This window comes from Crocuta crocuta, unplaced genomic scaffold, assembly GCF_008692635.1.
Source record: "Crocuta crocuta isolate KB4526 unplaced genomic scaffold, BGI_CrCroc_1.0 scaffold92, whole genome shotgun sequence".
Classification (NCBI taxonomy): Eukaryota; Metazoa; Chordata; class Mammalia; order Carnivora; family Hyaenidae; genus Crocuta; species Crocuta crocuta.
In genome coordinates, this window is record NW_027528804.1 from 4,726,048 (window position 1) to 4,744,976 (window position 18,929).

At 35.8% G+C, this 18,929-nt stretch overlaps 1 protein-coding gene across 2 annotated transcripts in view; it reads left to right on the forward strand.

The window, feature by feature from the left end:
• TET2 (tet methylcytosine dioxygenase 2) overlaps nucleotides 1-16,544 on the forward strand; it is a 127,040-nt gene extending 110,496 nt beyond the window's left edge. For both annotated transcript variants that reach the window (XM_077755766.1, XM_077755767.1), the window contains exons 8-11: nucleotides 1,511-1,600; nucleotides 9,504-9,641; nucleotides 11,408-11,762; nucleotides 13,753-16,544. In XM_077755766.1, coding sequence (XP_077611892.1) covers nucleotides 1,511-1,600; nucleotides 9,504-9,641; nucleotides 11,408-11,762; nucleotides 13,753-15,227 — 2,058 coding nt within the window. In that variant the 3' untranslated portion in view covers nucleotides 15,228-16,544. The remainder of the gene's footprint in view (nucleotides 1-1,510; nucleotides 1,601-9,503; nucleotides 9,642-11,407; nucleotides 11,763-13,752) is intronic.
• Nucleotides 16,545-18,929: the final 2,385 nt, after the last annotated feature.

Here is an 18,929-nt window from a genome sequence, read left to right on the forward strand (position 1 = left end):
ATTATAATATTTGAAAAAGTTAGCATCATAATAACCATGTGATACTAAAGTAGTAAAATTTGAGCAAGATAAACTCTTAATACCTATGGCTTTTTATACTTATCTTTTACATTAATTTTAGAGTTTTAAATAGCTGTCACTTTGGTATTAAAACTAAATGTTAACATTTCATCATTATAACTTTCATCTTTCAAACCTGAATTATAGAAGTCATGTGAATCACTGCCACATTCAATAAAGACCATTTCTAGTCACATTTTCATGCCCTGAGATTTTATAGTTTAAAGTTATCATAATGAATGCATTCAGGAAACTGAAACATATTTAGGTTTTAATATAAGTATAATTGAAATTATATATTTCTCAAAATATAACTTACAGATGGATCTCAAATATAACAACTTTTAGGTAGCTTCTAGAGTACGATAATTGAATAATCTGTAAACCTCGGTATGTTTACATTTAGATATGACCAAATTTTTAGTTGCTCTGTGAACTTTATAATTATCTTACAAATATTAAATGAAATTGAAATATACAGTTATACTATGGATACTATAATATTGATATGTCCCTCTAAATGAAATATTTGTTAGCTTTATTTGTGACTATAATAGTAAGTGGAAATTTAATGAAGTTTCAAAACTTTTGAAATTATGATAATTTTCTTTACAGGATTTTATATATACATATAAATATAATATAAATATATATATATACACACATATGTAAGGTTTATACATATATATGTGTATATAAAGTTTATTGAGAGAGAGAGAGAGCACACAAGTGGAGGAGGGAGAGACAGAATTCCAAGCAGGCTCTGCACTGTCAGCAAAGAGCCAGATGTGGGGCTCAAACCCACACTGTCAGAGGTCATGACCTGAGCTGAAGTAAAAAACTTAATTGACTAAGTCACCCAGGCGCCCCCACAGGATTATATTTTTAATAAACTTTATTAAATGGGATAGATGTACTCTTTTCATAAGAAAAAAACACAAATAATAAGCCTAAAGAAGAGTAGCAATTTTACATGTCATCAGCCACTTGTTATATGTTCATGTTAATATGTGGAATTTAAGAAACAAAACAGATGAACATAAGGGAAGGGAAGGAAAAATAAGATAAAAACAGAGAGGGAGGCAAACCATAAGAGACTCTTAAATACAGAGAACAAACTGAGGGATGCTAGAGGGGAAATGGTTGGGGGATGGGCAGATGGGCATTAAGGAGGGCACTTGTTGGGATGAGCATTGGGTATTATATGTAATTGATGAATCACTGGGGTCACTCCTGAAACCAATACTGTACTGTAAGTTAACTAACTTGAATTTAAATAAATATTTAGAAAAAGAAATAGTCATGTTAAGAAACCTCAGTTATTTAATAAGAACGATCCTATATATTGTCATTTGGATCTAAGATATAGGGGGAAATTGTTTACTGATAGCCTCTCTTACATATAGAAAGGATTTAGAATTTAATATGTAGAATTATTCATTTTAAACAGGAAGAGAAACTGGAATCTCATTTACAAAACCTGTCCACTCTTATGGCACCAACATACAAGAAACTTGCACCTGATGCATACAATAATCAGGTAAGTTCATAAATAATTATGGACAATGATTGGAACCATTTATTATTGATGACCTACCTACTTTCAAAAAAATATCATCAAAAAGAGCTTATTGTTGGTCTTTTAACCTGTAAAGATAATGAGTCTCACAAGCTGTTGTATCCACTAATCTTGTTCTCATATCTCTTCTATAAGCAGACTTTGGTGATTAATTAAAATTATGTGGCCCAAACTATAGGTTCTGACCACCTATTAACTGTTTTCACAGAAGTTCTATCCATATTAAGATATGAGTGTACTACTTTGTAAGTGTACATACATATGTCCAAATATGTCTGATTTTGATAGATTCTCTTTTTATTTGGCCTTGGCTCCATGAACCAAGCTAAAACATTTTTTCCTATTTTATGAGTGTGGTCTGGGCTATACCTATTTGGAAGGCTAGGTCATTTGTTGCGAAATGTTCATGAAGGAGGAAAAAATCTGTAAAGTCTTCCCTGTCATTATAACATCAACAAGAAAAGCATTAAATGGAAACCTGTTATAAACTAGACGCCATATTTAGTCTCTGTCGATATAAAGATGAGCAATGCAGGTTTTTGTCTTTAAGGAATTCCTTTTTTAAAGAAACTCCTGGGGCGCCTGGGTGGCTTAGTTGGTTAAGCGTCCGACTTTCACTTAGGTCATGATCTCGCGGTTCGTGGGTTCGAGCCCCGCGTCGGGCTCTGTGCTGACTGCCAGCTCAGAGCCTGGAGCCTGTTTCAGTCTGTGACTCCCTCTCTCTCTGACTCTCCCCTGCTCACGCTGTCTCTCTCTCTCTCTCTCCTAGAAATAAATAAGACATTAAAAAAAAAATTTTAAAGAAACTCCTTTAAGGCAGAGATATGTAAAACAGCCATTACAGAACAATACGTTAACAGCTAGGATAGAGGTATTCTCATTTTTGAAGGAACAAAAAAAGTTTTCTCTGAAGGTAGAGATGTAAGGTCACAAATGGCCTTGGAGACCATATAAAGATCTTTGAATTATGAGCTTTATCCGGTATGGAAGAAGGCCACCATTTGGGTATTTTAAATGTTGTTGGGAACAGGGGAGGATGAAGTGATTTAATTTAAAAAGGTTAATTTAATTAACCAAATTAAATGAAATACAACTTAGGTTAGTATAAAATTAAATTGGAGAAGTAAGCTAGTGCATTCATTAGGCAAGAGAAGTTAAGGTCCTACATTAAAGAAATGGCAGTAGCGAAAGAATAAAGGAAATAAGTATGTGAAATTTGAGAGATAACTTACTGATCAGTTGGATTTGAGGATGAGCAAAAGGGAGAATTTGAGGATCTACCAAATTTCTGGCTTGGGCAGATTCTATTCACTAGTATTTGGAATCAGTGAGGAAAAGGAGGTTTGGGGGCAGAAGGGGGAAATGATAAATTTCATTCTGGACATATTATGTTTGAGATCCTGTAGGATAATTAGATGGAAAATCCCAAGAAAAATCCAGGCTAACAATATAGATTTGGGAGTTATCAAAATGCAAGAAGTAGTTGAGTTGAACACATAGGAGTGAATGTACTTTTTCAGAGTGGAGATGATAAAGAAGAGAAGGGGCTATTGATGGGATTCTGGAGTACACTGACATTTTAGGAGTGGAGGATGAGAAACCAGTGAAGTAAATGCTGGGAGTAGGCACAACAGAGTAAGTGAGGTTAAAGATTTAAGGAAAAGAGGGAGACTGATAGATGGAGGAAAGCTAGAGGTGATACAGGTAGCCAGAGCAGAGTACACAGCAGGAGGCGAGTACAGAGGAGTATGCAGAGTGGTACATTTAGCAAACATTGTCATTTAATAACATTAAAGGCTAATGGGGTTAATTTATATAGCAGAGACAGACAGGGGAGACCAATACTCATTTAATGATTTATATACTTTTGTTTCCATTTTGGACTTTAATACTTTCCCCAAATTTTAACTCTCTTTTTTTAAGTGGGAACAAAAGAAGCAAAGTTAATAATGATCTGTTTATAAAGTTGCTCTATGTCACAACTCAGGCTTTTAGAAATATGATGTGTATGAAAATTATTTTTAATGATGTTAATAGTAGTAGGATTAATACTGTTATTTTACAACCTTATCTACTTTGGTAAGTATCACAGAAAAGTATATGGAATGTTTTGGTACTTTTGTAAAATAATTCTAAGTGAGGAACACAATAAATCAAGCTATAAAAGGAAAATGAATTGAGTCTATGTTGCTAGATTTCAAGTTTGGCCATTTTCTGTTGAATAAAATATTTTATAGGTGCTATTAATCAAATGGCTTTAGCTGGGGAAGGGACAGAATAACAAAGCATTGGTGTTCTTCTTACTCCTCTAATTCTTATTATAAATGGTATCATACACACTCGATTTTCTAAGCATTATTATTCTACCCTATTACATTATGTTTGGAGTATTTTATGCATTTCCTGAACCCAGATTATCCAAAATATGAAGGTACCCTAAAGTTTAGTTATAACAAGATGATTAGGTATAATTTTTTAGATATGTTTCAGTATTTATATATGAATACATGTGTAGATGTACTAATAAATGGGGAGAAAGTTTCAGTTAAGCAAGATGAATAAGCTCTAGAGATCTGCTTTGCAATGTGTGCCTATTGTCAGAATAATGTATTGGACACTCAAAATTTTGTTAAATAGCTATATCTCATATTACATATTCTTACCACAAAATAAAATTGATATACAGACATGCATTCATACGTGAAAAATAGATGTAATGTCTATATAAATTAAATCAATTATGGCTAAAGATGGATAAGGTATTTTTTATATTGACTGGTATGTACTATTGGGTAATATTCATCCATAGGTCTTAATACGGTTTAGAGATCAAGAACACAGCCGTGATCTTTCCACACAATACATGGGAAGACCTGTTGAAGTTATGGATGCTGTCAAAGCCTACAATTTGATTTCTGTCTCCTCCCCCAACTGGATGTATTATACTTATTTCTCTTATCTAAATGCTCTTCTTTTGCTTTGTTCCTTGATTTTATAGTTAAAGTCTTATTGTTGAAGTTAAGCTACACATCAGAGAAAAATGTGAGAAAAAGATAGAGGAAAAGCATCTTTAAAGTACAGGAAAAAAAAACAAAACCTTGTCAACCCAAAAATCTATACCCAGGAAAAACTTCAAAAGTAAAGGCAAGGGGTTGCCTGGGTGGCTCAGTTGGTTAACCATCTGACTTTGGCTCAGGTCATGGTCTCACGGTTTATGAGTTCAAGTTCCATGTCAGTCTCTGTGCTGACAGCCTGCTTTGTATTCTGTGTCTCCCTCTCTCTCTTTGCCCCTTCCCCTCTCTCACTCTCTGAAAAATAAATAAATTTTAAAAACAAAACAGTAAAGGCAAAACAAAATTTTTTTCAAACATACAAAAGCTGAAATAATTACCATCAGTGGACTAACACTTTAAAAATATTAAAGGAACCCTGCCAGTAGAAAGAAAATGATACCAGATGGATATCTGTATTGACAAAAAGGAATGAAAAACATCATAAACAGTAGCTATGTAAACTTTTTCCTTATTTAAAAAAAAATTTTAAGATAATTTGCTATTGAAAAAATATATTAACAATGTACCTTAAAGTTTATAACAGGTAGAAGTAACACAGAGGCTGGGGAATTGAAAGTATACTGTTGTTAAGGCTCTAATGTTATATATGGAGTAGTATACTCTTCCTTGAATGTAGAATGTGAGAAGTAAAACAATATACTGTAAATTTTAAGGGAAGCAGCCATTAAAAAATAATCTACTGGTAAGAAAATCTACCAGCTCATCCACCAATAAAAAGGAAAAAAATAGAATTAATCCAAAAAGGTATTTAAAACGAATATGGAACCAAATTTAAGATAAGACAAATATAAAGCAAATAGAAAAATGGTACATTTAATCCCAAACCTATCAAAAATCTTATTAAATGTGAATGGCTTTTAACATTCCCAATTAATAAGGTAGAGTTTGTGATACTAATTAATCACACTGATATTGAATAATTGTGATATTGAAAAACACAGGAACCAAGAAATATCATGCCAATATCAGTCAAAGGGAAGCTTGAATGATCATATTAATAACAAAGTAGATTTCATTGCAAAGAATATTATAAGCTATAAAGAGGATCATTTAATGACAATAAAAGTACAGTTCATTAAGAAAACAGGATAATCCTAGCTATGTACAGAGCTTCCGATTTTATTAAACAAAACTGATAGAACTAAAAAAGAAATTAATCTACAATTACAGTCAGATTTCAATACATCTCTCTGAGTAACTGTTAGAACAAATACAGAATCACTAAGGAGACAGAAGACATGAAAAGCACTTTTAACCAACTTGACCTTATTGACATGTATTAGAAGTCATCACCCAACAACAGAATTGACATTTTCAAGAGTACAGGAAGTTTTATAATGATAGATTATATACTGATTCACAAAACAAATATCAATAAATTATAAAGCCTCAAATATGTTCTCTGGCCACAATGAAATTAAATGAAAAATTTGTACCAGTATATCCACAAAACCTCTTCTGGAAACCAAGCAACATATTCCTAAATGACGTATGAGGCCAAGAATAATTCACAGGGAAATTAAAAAGTATCTCAGACTGAATAAAAATGAAAACTTGGGGGTTCCTGGGTGACTCAGTCGGTTAAGCCTCTGACTCTTGATTTCAGCTCAGGTCATGATCTCATGGTTCATGAAATTGAGCCCTGTGTTGGGCTCTGCACTGACAGCCATGAGCCTGCTTGAGATTCTCTCCCTCTGCCCCTCCCTCAGTCATGCACGTGCATGCATGCACTCTCTCTCAAACATTTAAAAATGAGAAAATGAAGACATGATATTGAATTTTGTGAAACAAAGCTATAAAGCCATGCTTAGAGAGGACTTTATAGCATTGAACACTTATTAGAAAAATATAGGGGCACCTGGGTGGCTCAGTCAGTTAAGTATCCAACCCTTGGTTTCAGTTCAGGTTATATCTCATCATCAATGAGATCAAGCCTGCCACCAGGCTCTGCTCTGTCAGCATGGAGCCTGCTTGGGTTTGTCTCTCTTCCTCTCTCTGGCCCTGTCCTGCTCATGCGTGCTCTCTCTCTCTCTCAAAAATAAACAAACTTTGGGACACCTGGGTACTTCAGTTGATTAGGAATCCAACTTTGGCTCAGGTCATGATCTCATGGTTCATGAATTCAAGCCCTGTGTCGAGCTCTGTGCTGATAGCTCAGAGCCTAGAGCCTGCTTCAGAATCAGTCTTCCTTTCTCTCTGTCCCTCCCACTTACACTCTCTCTCACTGTCAAAAATAAAATAAACATTAAAAAATTAATAAAAAAATAAACTTCAGAAAATATATATAAAGTCTCAAATTAATGATCTAGGCTTTTGCTCTAAGAAACTTGGAAAAGGACAGTAATGTAAGCCCTAAAAAGCAAAAGGAACAACTAAAGAAATAAATCAATGAAATGGAATACAGAAACAAGAGAAGAAATCAGTAAAACCAAAAGCTAGTACTTTGAATCAATTCAATCAGGAAAAAAAGAGAAGGCACAAATTGCCAATATCAAGAATTAGAGATGAGATAGCACTACAGATCATACAAACTTTAAAGGAATAAAATTATTAAAATTGTATGCTGAAAAATTCAACAACTTGAATGAAATGGGCAAAGTATTTAAGAACACAAATTACCAAAGATAACTAAAGAAAACAACATATACTGTAAGTCAACCTATACTTATGAAAGACATTGAATTTTTAGTTAAAAGCTTTCCTAAAAACTCCAGGCCCAGATAAATAATGGGTCAAATTTGATAGGGATATTAAAGAAGAAATAGTAACAATTCAATGGAAGCTATTCTAGAAAATAGAAAAGGAGTAAACTTCCCAACTTATTTTACAAAGCTGGAAATATCCTGATACTGGAACTAAACAAAAACATTAAAAGAAAAAGACTAGTCCAATATTCTTCATAAATATTAATATGAAAATTCTTCACAGAATTTTTGCCTACTAGACAACAGTGTGTAAAAAGGATATATCATGACCAAATGGAGTTTTTTTTTTTTTCAGTAATGTTTTGTTTAACACTAAAAAATCAATCAGTGCAGGACGCCTAGGTGACTCAGTCATTTAAGTGTCTTCACTTTGGCTCAGGTCATGATCTCACAGTCTATGAGTTCCATTCCTGCATCGGGCTCTGTGCTGACAGCTCAGAGCCTGGAGCCTGCTTCAGATTCTGTGTCTCCCATTCTCTCTGCCCATCCTCCACTCTGTCTCTCTCTGTCTCCAAAATAAACAAACATTAAAAAAAGATTTAATCAGTGTGATTCACTACACTAGCCAACACAATAGGGGGAAAATATGATTATCTCAATAGGTAGAGGAAAAAGCAGTTAGCAATATTCAATATCCATAGAAAGGAACTTTCTTAGCTTGATAAGGTGCATAATTGAAAAACCTAAAGCTAATATCATATTTAACAGTGAAAGACTGAAAGCTTTATGCCTAAGATTAGAAACAAGACAAGGACATCCATTTTTACCACTTTTATTTAATATCTCACTGGAAATTTTAGGGCAATTGGCAAGAAAAAGAAATAGGAATCATACAGATTGAAAAGAAAGAAATATGTGTCCCTATAATGTAGACATTTGTCTACATAGAAAGTCCCAAAGACCAAAAAACTTCTAAGAAATGGTTTAGCAAAGTTGCAAAAATAAATCAATTGTATTTCTATATACTAGTAATAATTAAAAATTGCAATGGCAATTAAATAGCATCAAAAACATGAAATTCTTAGGCACAAGAATTTGACAAAATATATAGACCTGTGCACTGAAAACTATAAACATTGCTGAAAGAAATTATAAAAGACCCCAAATGGAAAGGTCTACTATGTTTATGGATCACAGGACTAAATATTTTTAAGATGTCAGTTTTCCCCAAAACTGACCTATCAAAATTTTGATAGTACATGACCTATCAAATATTACCGAGTGTTTTGAAGGAATTGACAAAGTGTTTGTAAATATAGACAAATGCAAAGGACCTGGAATAGTCAAACGGTTTTCAAAAAGATCAGAATTTAAAGATTTATACTCCCTGATTTCAAGATTCACTAAAAATCTATATTTGTTAGTAATCAAGACAGTGATGTTGGCATATATACACATACACACCCACTACACCATTAATACACCAATCAGAATAAAAAGTCCAGAAATAGGTCCAGCATGTACAATAAGTTGATTTTCAACAAAAGACAATTTAATGGCAAACGAAAATTTTTTCCAGTAGTGTTTGAACAGTTGGATAGCCATATGGAAAAAAAAAAAAACAAACCTTGACTCTCAGTCTTATGCCATATATTAAATTAACTCAAAACAGATCCATTTATATAAAATTCTAGAAAATGTAAACTAATCTGTAGTGACAGAAAGCAGATCAGTAGTTTCCTGGGAACAAAGGAAGAGGCATGAATTAAAAGGGGAAGGAAGAAACTTTTGGGAGTAATGGATATGTACATTATTTTGGTTGTGGCAGTGGTTTCACATATACTAATGTCAAAGCTAATCAAATAGTACCCTTTAAATATATACCGTTTAATGTATGTCAGTTATACCTCAACACTATAAAATAAAAACTTTACCATGTCAATATGTTTGGTCTGTTTTGTGTCATTCCATTGTATTTTTGGATATAAAATATGCAACCGTTTTTTAATTCTGAGTAACCGAAATACTAAAAAGTCTTTCTGATCTGTTCAGTGCACAGGTCTTATACTTTTTTCTCAAATGTATGCCTAAGAATTTCAAATGCCTAAGTACTTCCCCATTCACACACACGCTTCTGTTTTTCAGATTGAATATGAACACAGAGCACCAGAATGCCGACTGGGTCTGAAGGAAGGCCGTCCATTCTCAGGGGTCACTGCATGTTTGGACTTCTGTGCTCATGCCCATAGAGACTTACACAACATGCAGAATGGCAGCACATTGGTAAGTGGGGCACAGAACAGGTTAGCAGCACATCCTATAGAAGGGTGGAAGGCTGGAAGTTAGCAGCATGTGGTTAGAATACTATGTTCTCTGCAGATGTCATTGCACAAGTGTTTTCATGAATGAAGTGCTCGTGCTAAGGTGCCCTTGTTTGGCATATCTAGTACTCTCACAACAGGTTGTCACATGAGTGGAAAACAGTTGATAAGCCCATGAAAATCATGGGAATGCTTGGTACAGAGCTAAACCAGTGATTGCATTGCCAGCTACCATTAGCTGCCAAAAGTTCCTTCAGAATTCAGTGTCAGGCATCTGGTAGGTTAAAAAAGCCATATACAAGCCAAGGCACCAATCCACCTCACAGAAAGAAGTACAAACAAAAAATGCATCATCCATGGCACAGCAACCACCATAGAAGATTCAAAGTACAAAAGAGCCCATTATGACTACATATTATGGTGGGTGAAATGGATTGAGCCATATAATCAGAGGCTGTGCTAAGTGGAGAAAATGGATATGGTCTTAGCGTGGAACAGAGTTTGATACTGGTAGAGTCTACAGTGTGGCCTTGCATGTTGAGGGATAAACCATACTGGAAATAAGGAATGAAAAAGTTCAAGTAAAGAAACTATAAAGTAATCTATCTAGTGAGTCAACAACATGGAAGAAGAACTAATAACATGTGGGGAAAGGTAATAATCAGAGACGTGGATTTGGAAGACTTTGATGTATAGGAAGTGAAAATTCATTTTAGTACCACCTCATATTAAACTTCTCTATCAGGGTAAGTCTCTTATGACCACATTCCTTTTAAGTGTATCTTCTAGTCACTTTATATTACCTAGGGCTTTAAATAATCATGCTCACATTTTTTCTCCATTAGTCAAAAACACTAAGTACTAAAAGCTAGTATTTTAAAACCAACAGATAATTTCTCATCATAACCAATATGACTATGGCTAACAAAAGAGGAAAAGTACCATTAAATTATCAAAGCAAGTAGTTCTTCCCCCTCGCTTAGAATAGACCCTTGTATGTTGTCATGTCCTACAAAAGAAATATAAGAGAGAAAAGAAACAGTAAGTTAGGTTTAACAAGTACAGAGGAGGAGACAAGAAGGTAGAAGCAGTGTGCGGTTACACACTACCTATAGCAACCAAATCTTCCATTTCACATTATTTAGGTTTTTCTTTGGTCTCTTGTGACAGTGTCTTAAACACAGTGAAGGAGAGTTAGAAGTCAAGTGTGAGGATAGATGCAAAATTTCATTGTGTACAAAGTATGAGATTAGGTGAATATGATGTTAGCAAAAACAGGAAATCATTTGGTAGAATTTTTAGCCTCTTTTTGAAGAGGCTTCACATCTATTTTTGAAGTGTGAAAACTGGGAGATTGCTTCTTTTTGGTGAGAGTATTGCTTGTTCCCCTAGAATAAGAAATCTATGTGAAGAACAAAGTCACCACAGGTTCATGATAGACTCCCCCCTCCCCCCCCCAGCCAAACACAAAAAAGGAAAAGGGAAAAAGAAGTCAACATGCACTTGTCTATCTCCCTGTACCATTTTGATGCAGTCACCCTTATTAACAGACAGATGTGGTTTTATGGTAATATGCTGATCAGGTCCAGTAGACCACCACAAATCTAAATGCTGAGAGGGAGACACACACACACACACACACACACAAACACACACACACACACACACACACACACAGAGTTTCTTTTGGACTGAAACTGAGGCCATACTGTGTTATCGCCCTACCAGGTGTGCACCCTTACTAGAGAAGACAATCGAGAAATTGGAGGGCAGCCTGAGGATGAGCAGCTCCATGTTCTGCCTCTCTACAAAGTCTCTGATGTGGATGAGTTTGGGAGTGTAGAAGCTCAGGAGGAGAAAAAACAAAGTGGTGCCATTCAGGTGCTGAGCTCTTTTCGGCGGAAAGTCAGGATGTTAGCAGAGCCAGTCAAGACATGCCGACAGAGGAAACTAGAAGCCAAGAAAGCTGCAGCCGAAAAGCTTTCCTCTCTGGAGAACAGCACAAATAAGAATGAAAAGGAAAAGTCAGCCTCATCTCGTACAAAACAGACTGAAAACGCAAGCCAGGCTAAACAGTTGGCAGGTAAATGTAATGTGAAGCATTGTAGATATGTGTTGGTATGAAACTTAGCTTAAAAGTGAATAATTTCGAATGATTATATTCAATCATGGTCTCAGTTTTGTACTAGAATATTCTCTGAAGTCCCACGGGCCAGGTTTTGCTCTTGGACATGGTAAGGAGATATTGCACCCTCAACCCCAGCTTGATGGAGAAGTCTGGATTTTATTCTATCATAAATGGCAAACTTTTACATGATAGGTAGGTGATATGGTGAAATTCGTGTTAATCTAGCAGAGGCAGGGAAGCCAAATTAGAGGCAGAGGAGCTATGAGTTTGGAGACAGATGCAATAAACCAAGAGTAAAGTAATAAAAGCTTGAGTTTGTATGATAGCAATGAAGATTTAGCAAAAATGATGGTAGTGAATGCTTCCAAAATGATTATCAGTACATTTGTGACAAACATTGGAATGAAGAAGAAGAAAAATCTAAGACTGACTTAAACATCTTAAGCCTAGATAACTAAGACAGTACTGTTTGTTAAAATAAGATGTTTTAAAATAGGATTTATTGGGGAAAGGTAGCTGTATTAAGTCTGAGTTTAAGACAGGTATCCACACGTAGTTATCTTATAAAGCTTTTATCCATCCAAACAGATCACATCTCTAGCAGTAGTAATAGAGCATTATTTCTCAGTGCTAAGTTGATATTTTCATTTCAAAGCCCCTTGGCTATATCTTCAGTTAATTGTTATAAAAAGCCATACAATGTAATGTCCACATCCATATTTTACAGATTGTATTCTCCTGGCCATTAACAAAAGAAGAATTTTTTTTGTTTTTTTTTTTTTTTTTTAAAAATATTTTATTGTCAAATTAGTTTCCACATAGGAAGAATGTTTGTCTTTTAAGTTTAGTCTACCATTTGCTTAGAGCCAACCATGTTTGCTTCACAAAGTCAAATTTCCCTACTAATTCATTTCAAAACTTAAAGAATCTAAGTAATTTAGGATATGCTAAAGATGCTTAATAAATATTTGTTGGTTGACTTATACTAAGAGAAGTAAATCCTATTAGGTCATTAATCTCTCCTGTAAGTTAGCTATAACGTATCATCCTGTCATTGGTTAGAACTTTTCCTCCAGTCTTTTCTAACTGGCTTCTATAATCATTTCAATTCTCAGGACTGCCCTTACAGCTCCATTTATTTGTTCATTTCTCATATATAGATTTTTAAGTCATAAAATAGAAGTATGACTTAAAACTTTCATTTACAAAGCTGAAAATTTCTTTAAAGTTTTATTGACAATGGTGTAAATAGGGTTTGCCAATTATAGAAAATATGCTTTGGGTGGTTAAATGAATGTCATTCTTTTTCTCGTAGCATTGATGAATCTTCTATAACAAATTTTATGCCACTTCCAACTACTTAACAGATTGTTACTGCAAGCCAGGCATTGGAGGAATAAAGTAAAATAAGACAAGGTCCCTTCCTTCAAGTAACTGCTTTGTGCTAGGAGGAGGAGGGCCGTAAAAATGATCAATTATAATATATTATAAAGCATTGCTCTATCTGACTTAAGATTTCAGTGCGTGTTATACATGTACTAGCAGATGAGGTCATAGAAGGCTTCCTTGAGGAAGGGATGACTGTCCCAAGGCAGGGCAGGGAGATGGGGTGGAGGGAGGAGGGTACTTCAGGTAGGGTGTGGCATGGTCAGATACACAGAAGCTCCAGAAAACATGATGCTCTCAGTCAAATATCTTTTGGACATTTGTTATATTTTTCTTCACTTACTAAATTGCACTGTTATAGAGATCTGCTATTTTATCTAGTGCTTTAGACAAAAAAATGATGCCAGACAGTGATCAGAACCCTTAGTTTGCTCTTGTCTGTATTTGATGGGTATTGCATAATGTTAGTGGTGGTTCTCACATACAGCTAAGCATCCTCGCTAGCTTCTGTAAAATAATAATCGGAACGCTTGTGTGCTCTCTCATATCCTGTCCACAGAACTTTTGCGACTTTCAGGACCAGTCATGCAACAGTCCCAGCAGCCCCCGCCCCCGCAAATGCCGAAGCAACCTCCACAGCCACAGAAGCAGCCCCCGCAGCAGCCGCAGCAGCCCCAGCATCATCCCATGACAAATAACCCTCAGTCAGAGTCTGTCAATGCCTACTCTTCCTCTGGATCTACCAGTCTGTACATGAGACGGCCCAATCCAGTTATCCAGGCCTATCCAAGCTCTTCACACACTTCAGAGATTTATGGAGGCGGCAGCCCTATGAACCTCTATTCCACCTCAACCCAAGCTGCAGGTTCATATTTGAATTCTTCTAATCCCATGAGTCCCTATCCTGGGCTTTTGAATCAGAATAACCAGTATCCATCCTATCAATGTAATGGAAATGTATCAGTGGACAACTGCTCCCCATATCTGGGTTCCTATTCTCCTCAGTCTCAGCCCATGGATCTATATAGGTATCCAAACCAAGACCCTCTCTCTAAACTCAGTCTACCACCCATCCATACACTCTACCAGCCAAGGTTTGGAAATAGCCCGAGTTTTACTTCTAAGTACTTAGGCTATGGAAACCAAAATATGCAAGGAGACGCCTTCAGCAGTTGTACTATTAAAACAAATGTGCACCACGTAGGGACATTTCCTCCTTATTCCACTCATGAGATGGATGGCCACTTCATGGGAGCCGCCTCTAGATTACCACCCAATTTGAGCAATCCAAACATCGACTATAAGAATGGTGAACATCACCCATCTTCTCATATAATCCCTAACTACGGTGCAGCGCCAGGCATGTTCAACAGCTCTCTCCATGCCCTACATCTCCAAAACAAGGAGAATGACATGCTTTCCCACACAGCTAATGGGTTATCTAAGATACTTCCAGGTCTTAACCATGATAGAACTGCTTCTGTCCAGGAAGGCTTACACAAATTACATGATGCTGGCAATCAAGAGAAGCAGCCCTCTGCCACCGAGGACAATGATGAAGTCTGGTCAGACAGTGAGCAGAGCTTTCTAGACCCGGACATTGGGGGAGTGGCTGTGGCTCCAACTCATGGGTCAATTCTCATCGAGTGTGCCAAGCGTGAGCTCCATGCCACAACCCCTTTAAAGAATCCCAATAGGAATCACCCCACCAGGATCTCCCTTGTCTTTTACCAGCATAAGAGCATGAATGAGCCAAAACATGGCTTGGCACTCTGGGAAGCCAAAATGGCTGAAAAAGCCCGGGAGAAAGAGGAAGAGTGTGAGAAGTATGGCCCAGACTATGTGCCTCAGAAAACCCATGGCAAAAAAGTGAAACGGGAGCCCACTGAGCCTCATGAACCTTCCGAGCCCACTTACCTGCGCTTCATCAAATCCCTTGCCGAAAGGACCATGTCCGTGACCACAGACTCCACAGTAACTACATCTCCATATGCCTTCACTCGGGTCACAGGGCCTTACAACAGATACATATGATGTCGCCCCTCGTGGTGGGTACCTCATTTGAAAAGACCACAACCAACCTGTCCGTAGTATAGTTCTCATGACGTGGGCAGTGGGGAAAGGACACAGGATTCGTGACAAATGTAGGAAGAACCTCAGCTCACCAGCAAAACAAGAGGTCATCTTACCATAGCACTTAATTTCCCCCGACTCCTAAGTGGTCACAGATGGCATCTGGGCAAAAGACCAAAGCATTCTATGCAAAAAGAAGGTGGGGAGGAAAGTGTTCCACAATTTACATTTTTAAACACTGGTTCTATTATTGGACGAGATGATATGTAAATGTGATTTTTCCCCCTTACAACTCTACACATCTGTGACCACTTTTAATAATACCGAGTTTGCATAGTCATGGAACACAAATCAAACATGTACTGTAGTATTACAGTGGCAGGAATTTTAAAATACCATCTGGTGCTGAATATACAATGTACTGAAATACTGGAATTATGGCTTTTTAACATGCAGTTTTTACTGTAATCTTAATATTAACTTTTATTTATCAAAATAGCTACAGGAAGTATCCATGAATAGACAGCAAAACACTGAATTTGTTTGGATGTTTTAAGAAATGGTGCTAAGAAAATGGTGTCTTTAACATTTGAAAATGTAATGCCTTTATATCATCAAGATTCTATCAGTGTACTCCAATGCCCTTGAATAACAGGGGTACCTTTTCATCAAATTTTTATCATAATGACCTATTCTTACACAAGGTTGCTTTTTTTTTTTTTTTATGTGGACGTTTAAAGGCCTCTGGATTTGCTCATCCAGTGAAGTCCTTGTAGGACAATAAACGTATATATGTACATATATATATATACACACATATGTATATGTGCACATACATGTATATGTATAAATATTTTAAATGGTGTTTTAGAAGCACTTTGTCTACCTAAGCTTTGACAACTTGAACAATGCTAAGGTACTGAGACGTTTAAAAAAAAAAAAGTTTACTTTCATTTTAGAATGCAAAGTTGATTCTTTTTAAGGAAATAAGGAAAGCTTTTAAGATATTTTTGCTTTTAGCCATGCATCTGCTGATGAGCAATGTGTTCATTTTTACCATAGCCAGTTAAATCCACAACAGGGCTTACTGGATTCAAGGGAATAACTTTAGTCCATAACACGTTTTCTGGTGCTCATCTCCATGCTATACTGTAAAACAGTTTTATACAAAATTGTATGACAAGTTCATTGCTCAAATACATAGTTTTAAGAATTTTCTATTAACTGCAGGTAACAATTAATGCCATGCTACAGACTTAATAAAGCTAGTTCACTCAAGCTGATGCTATTTTATGGATCTGTGTGTGCTCTTCAGCAAACCCAGTGGCAGCCTGCTTTTGTGTTGGTAATTGTACATTGTGATGTCATTTCTTAGCTTAAGTGTCCTCTTTTCCAGGAAGATCGAGCAGACTGATGCCTGCATAAGATGAATAAACAGGGTTAGTTCCATGTGAATCTGTTAATTACAAAGAAAAAAAAACAGGCAGCTGGTTTGCTGTGGTGGTTATAAATCATTAATTTGTATAAAGAAGTGAAAGAGATGTATAGTAAGTAAATTAAATTGTAAACAAAACTTTTTTAACGCAATGCTTTAGTATTTTAGTACTGTAAAAAAATTAAATATATACATATATGTGTATATATATATATACATATATATANTATATCATAATGTGAGCTAAGAATTCATTAAAGATTTGGGTGATGTTCCTACTTGTCATATACCTCAACACTAGTTTGGCAATAGGATATTGAACTGAGAGTGAAAGCTTATAGCATCATGTACCATCATTTTTTTTCCAAGTCTTTTTATTATTATTATTATTATTAAAAAAAGCATATCTTTTTTCAAAACTTGATTTCTTAGCAAGTATAACTTGAACTTCATCCTTTTTGTTCTAAAAATTCAGGGATATTTCAGCTCATGTTCTCCTTATGCCAACATGTCACCTGTGTTTATGTAAAATTGTTGTAGGTTAATAAATATATTCTTTTTCAGGGATTTAACCCTTTCATTTTGAATCCCTCCTATTTTACTTGTATATGTCCTGATGTAACTAAAACTAAGTTTGTAAATCTGTTGGCTCCTTTTATTGTAAAGAAAAGCATTTTAAAAGTTTGGGGAATCTTTTGACTGTTTCAAGCAGGAAAAAAAATTACACAAAAATAGAATGCACTGAGTTGGTAAAGGGAAACTTGTAAGGCAGGAGTTTGGCAAGTGGCTGTTGGCTAGAGTCAGCACTCTAGATAAAAACGTTTCGATCCCGGAGTCAATACAGTCCAGGCCCAAGAGGACGTCCCCACAGAGGCAGAACACGTAGGGGTATGGTGTGCAATTGATCGGACAATTACATTTTTGTCTAAGTACAATTGTGCTTACTAACATTTCAAATAAATTCTCAATCAGACGAGGCCTTTGAGTTTTACTGGCCACATCTTTATAATAGGACTTTTGTGTTTTAAAAAAATCTCATTTTCCGCTGTGACCAATTTACAAACGTTTCAAAAATGTTTGCTTTGCACATGTCAAACCACACAATTTTAATATTTTGCATATGCCATACATCTAACCCCAAATATTTGGTTACTACGTGCACATCTCTTGGTTTTGAGTCAGCCATCCCTATATGAATATTTGGTTTCTGTATCATCCACCGTCATTTGTCAAACTGCCGGCCAACAAGAGAGCAAGAAGTGTAGCTTGGGGTTTGGAGGGAGGTAAGGAGGGAGGAGGAGAGGAAATCGAGTGGCGTATTGTAAATAACAGATCTATAATTGTAAATATCCAACCTGCCTCAGAATGAATGGAAGCAGATCTCCAATTTGCTTATATAGGAATATCAGGTTAACTATATAGCCATACTTGAAAATGCTTCTGAGTGGTGTCAACTTTACTTGAATGAATTTTTCATCTTGATTGACGCACAGTGGTGTACAGTTCACTTCTAAAGCTAGTGGTTAACTTTTGTGGGAAACTTTTGCAGTTTGACACTAAGATAATGAACTCTGTGTGCATTTTTCTATGCTTTTTTTAAAACTTAGTTTCATTTCATTTTCATGTTTGGTTTGTCTATAAAACCTGAGGATAGTTATAAATACTGTAAGTATTGTAATGTTATGAATGCAGGTTATTTGAAAGCGTTTATTATTATATCATTCCTGATAACGCTATGTGAGTGTTTTTAATAAAATTTATATTTATTTAATGCACTCTAATTATTGTCTTGTTGAAGTTTCTGTTTACTACCCGAACTACCTACCACTACTTCAATGAGGCAAAAGGGAATGAAAAGAAATTGCTTTTTAAAGATACTTTTTAGATGGTTATTTGTTAAACTGTACCTAAAATAATATCTAGCTCATTAGAGCCAAATATTTTCTCTAGTGGAAATAGCCTAGATATTCAACTTCTTTTCTCCAGCTTACTTTATCCTGCTCACTTTGCCTATATAGCCAGTATTAGGTTTGGAGCAACAGCGCTTCTGCTGACCTTAAACTCACATCCTTTGTGGCCTGTGGCCTGTGAGGGCTTCTCCGTGCCACAGGTACACAGGGCTGAGCTCACATGGCTTAGTGTAAGGCCAGCCCTGTTCTCAGACACAGGTTCCTCTTCACATCCACTGTTCCCAAGGAAGATTCCTCTTCCCGCCTGTCCGAAGGCAG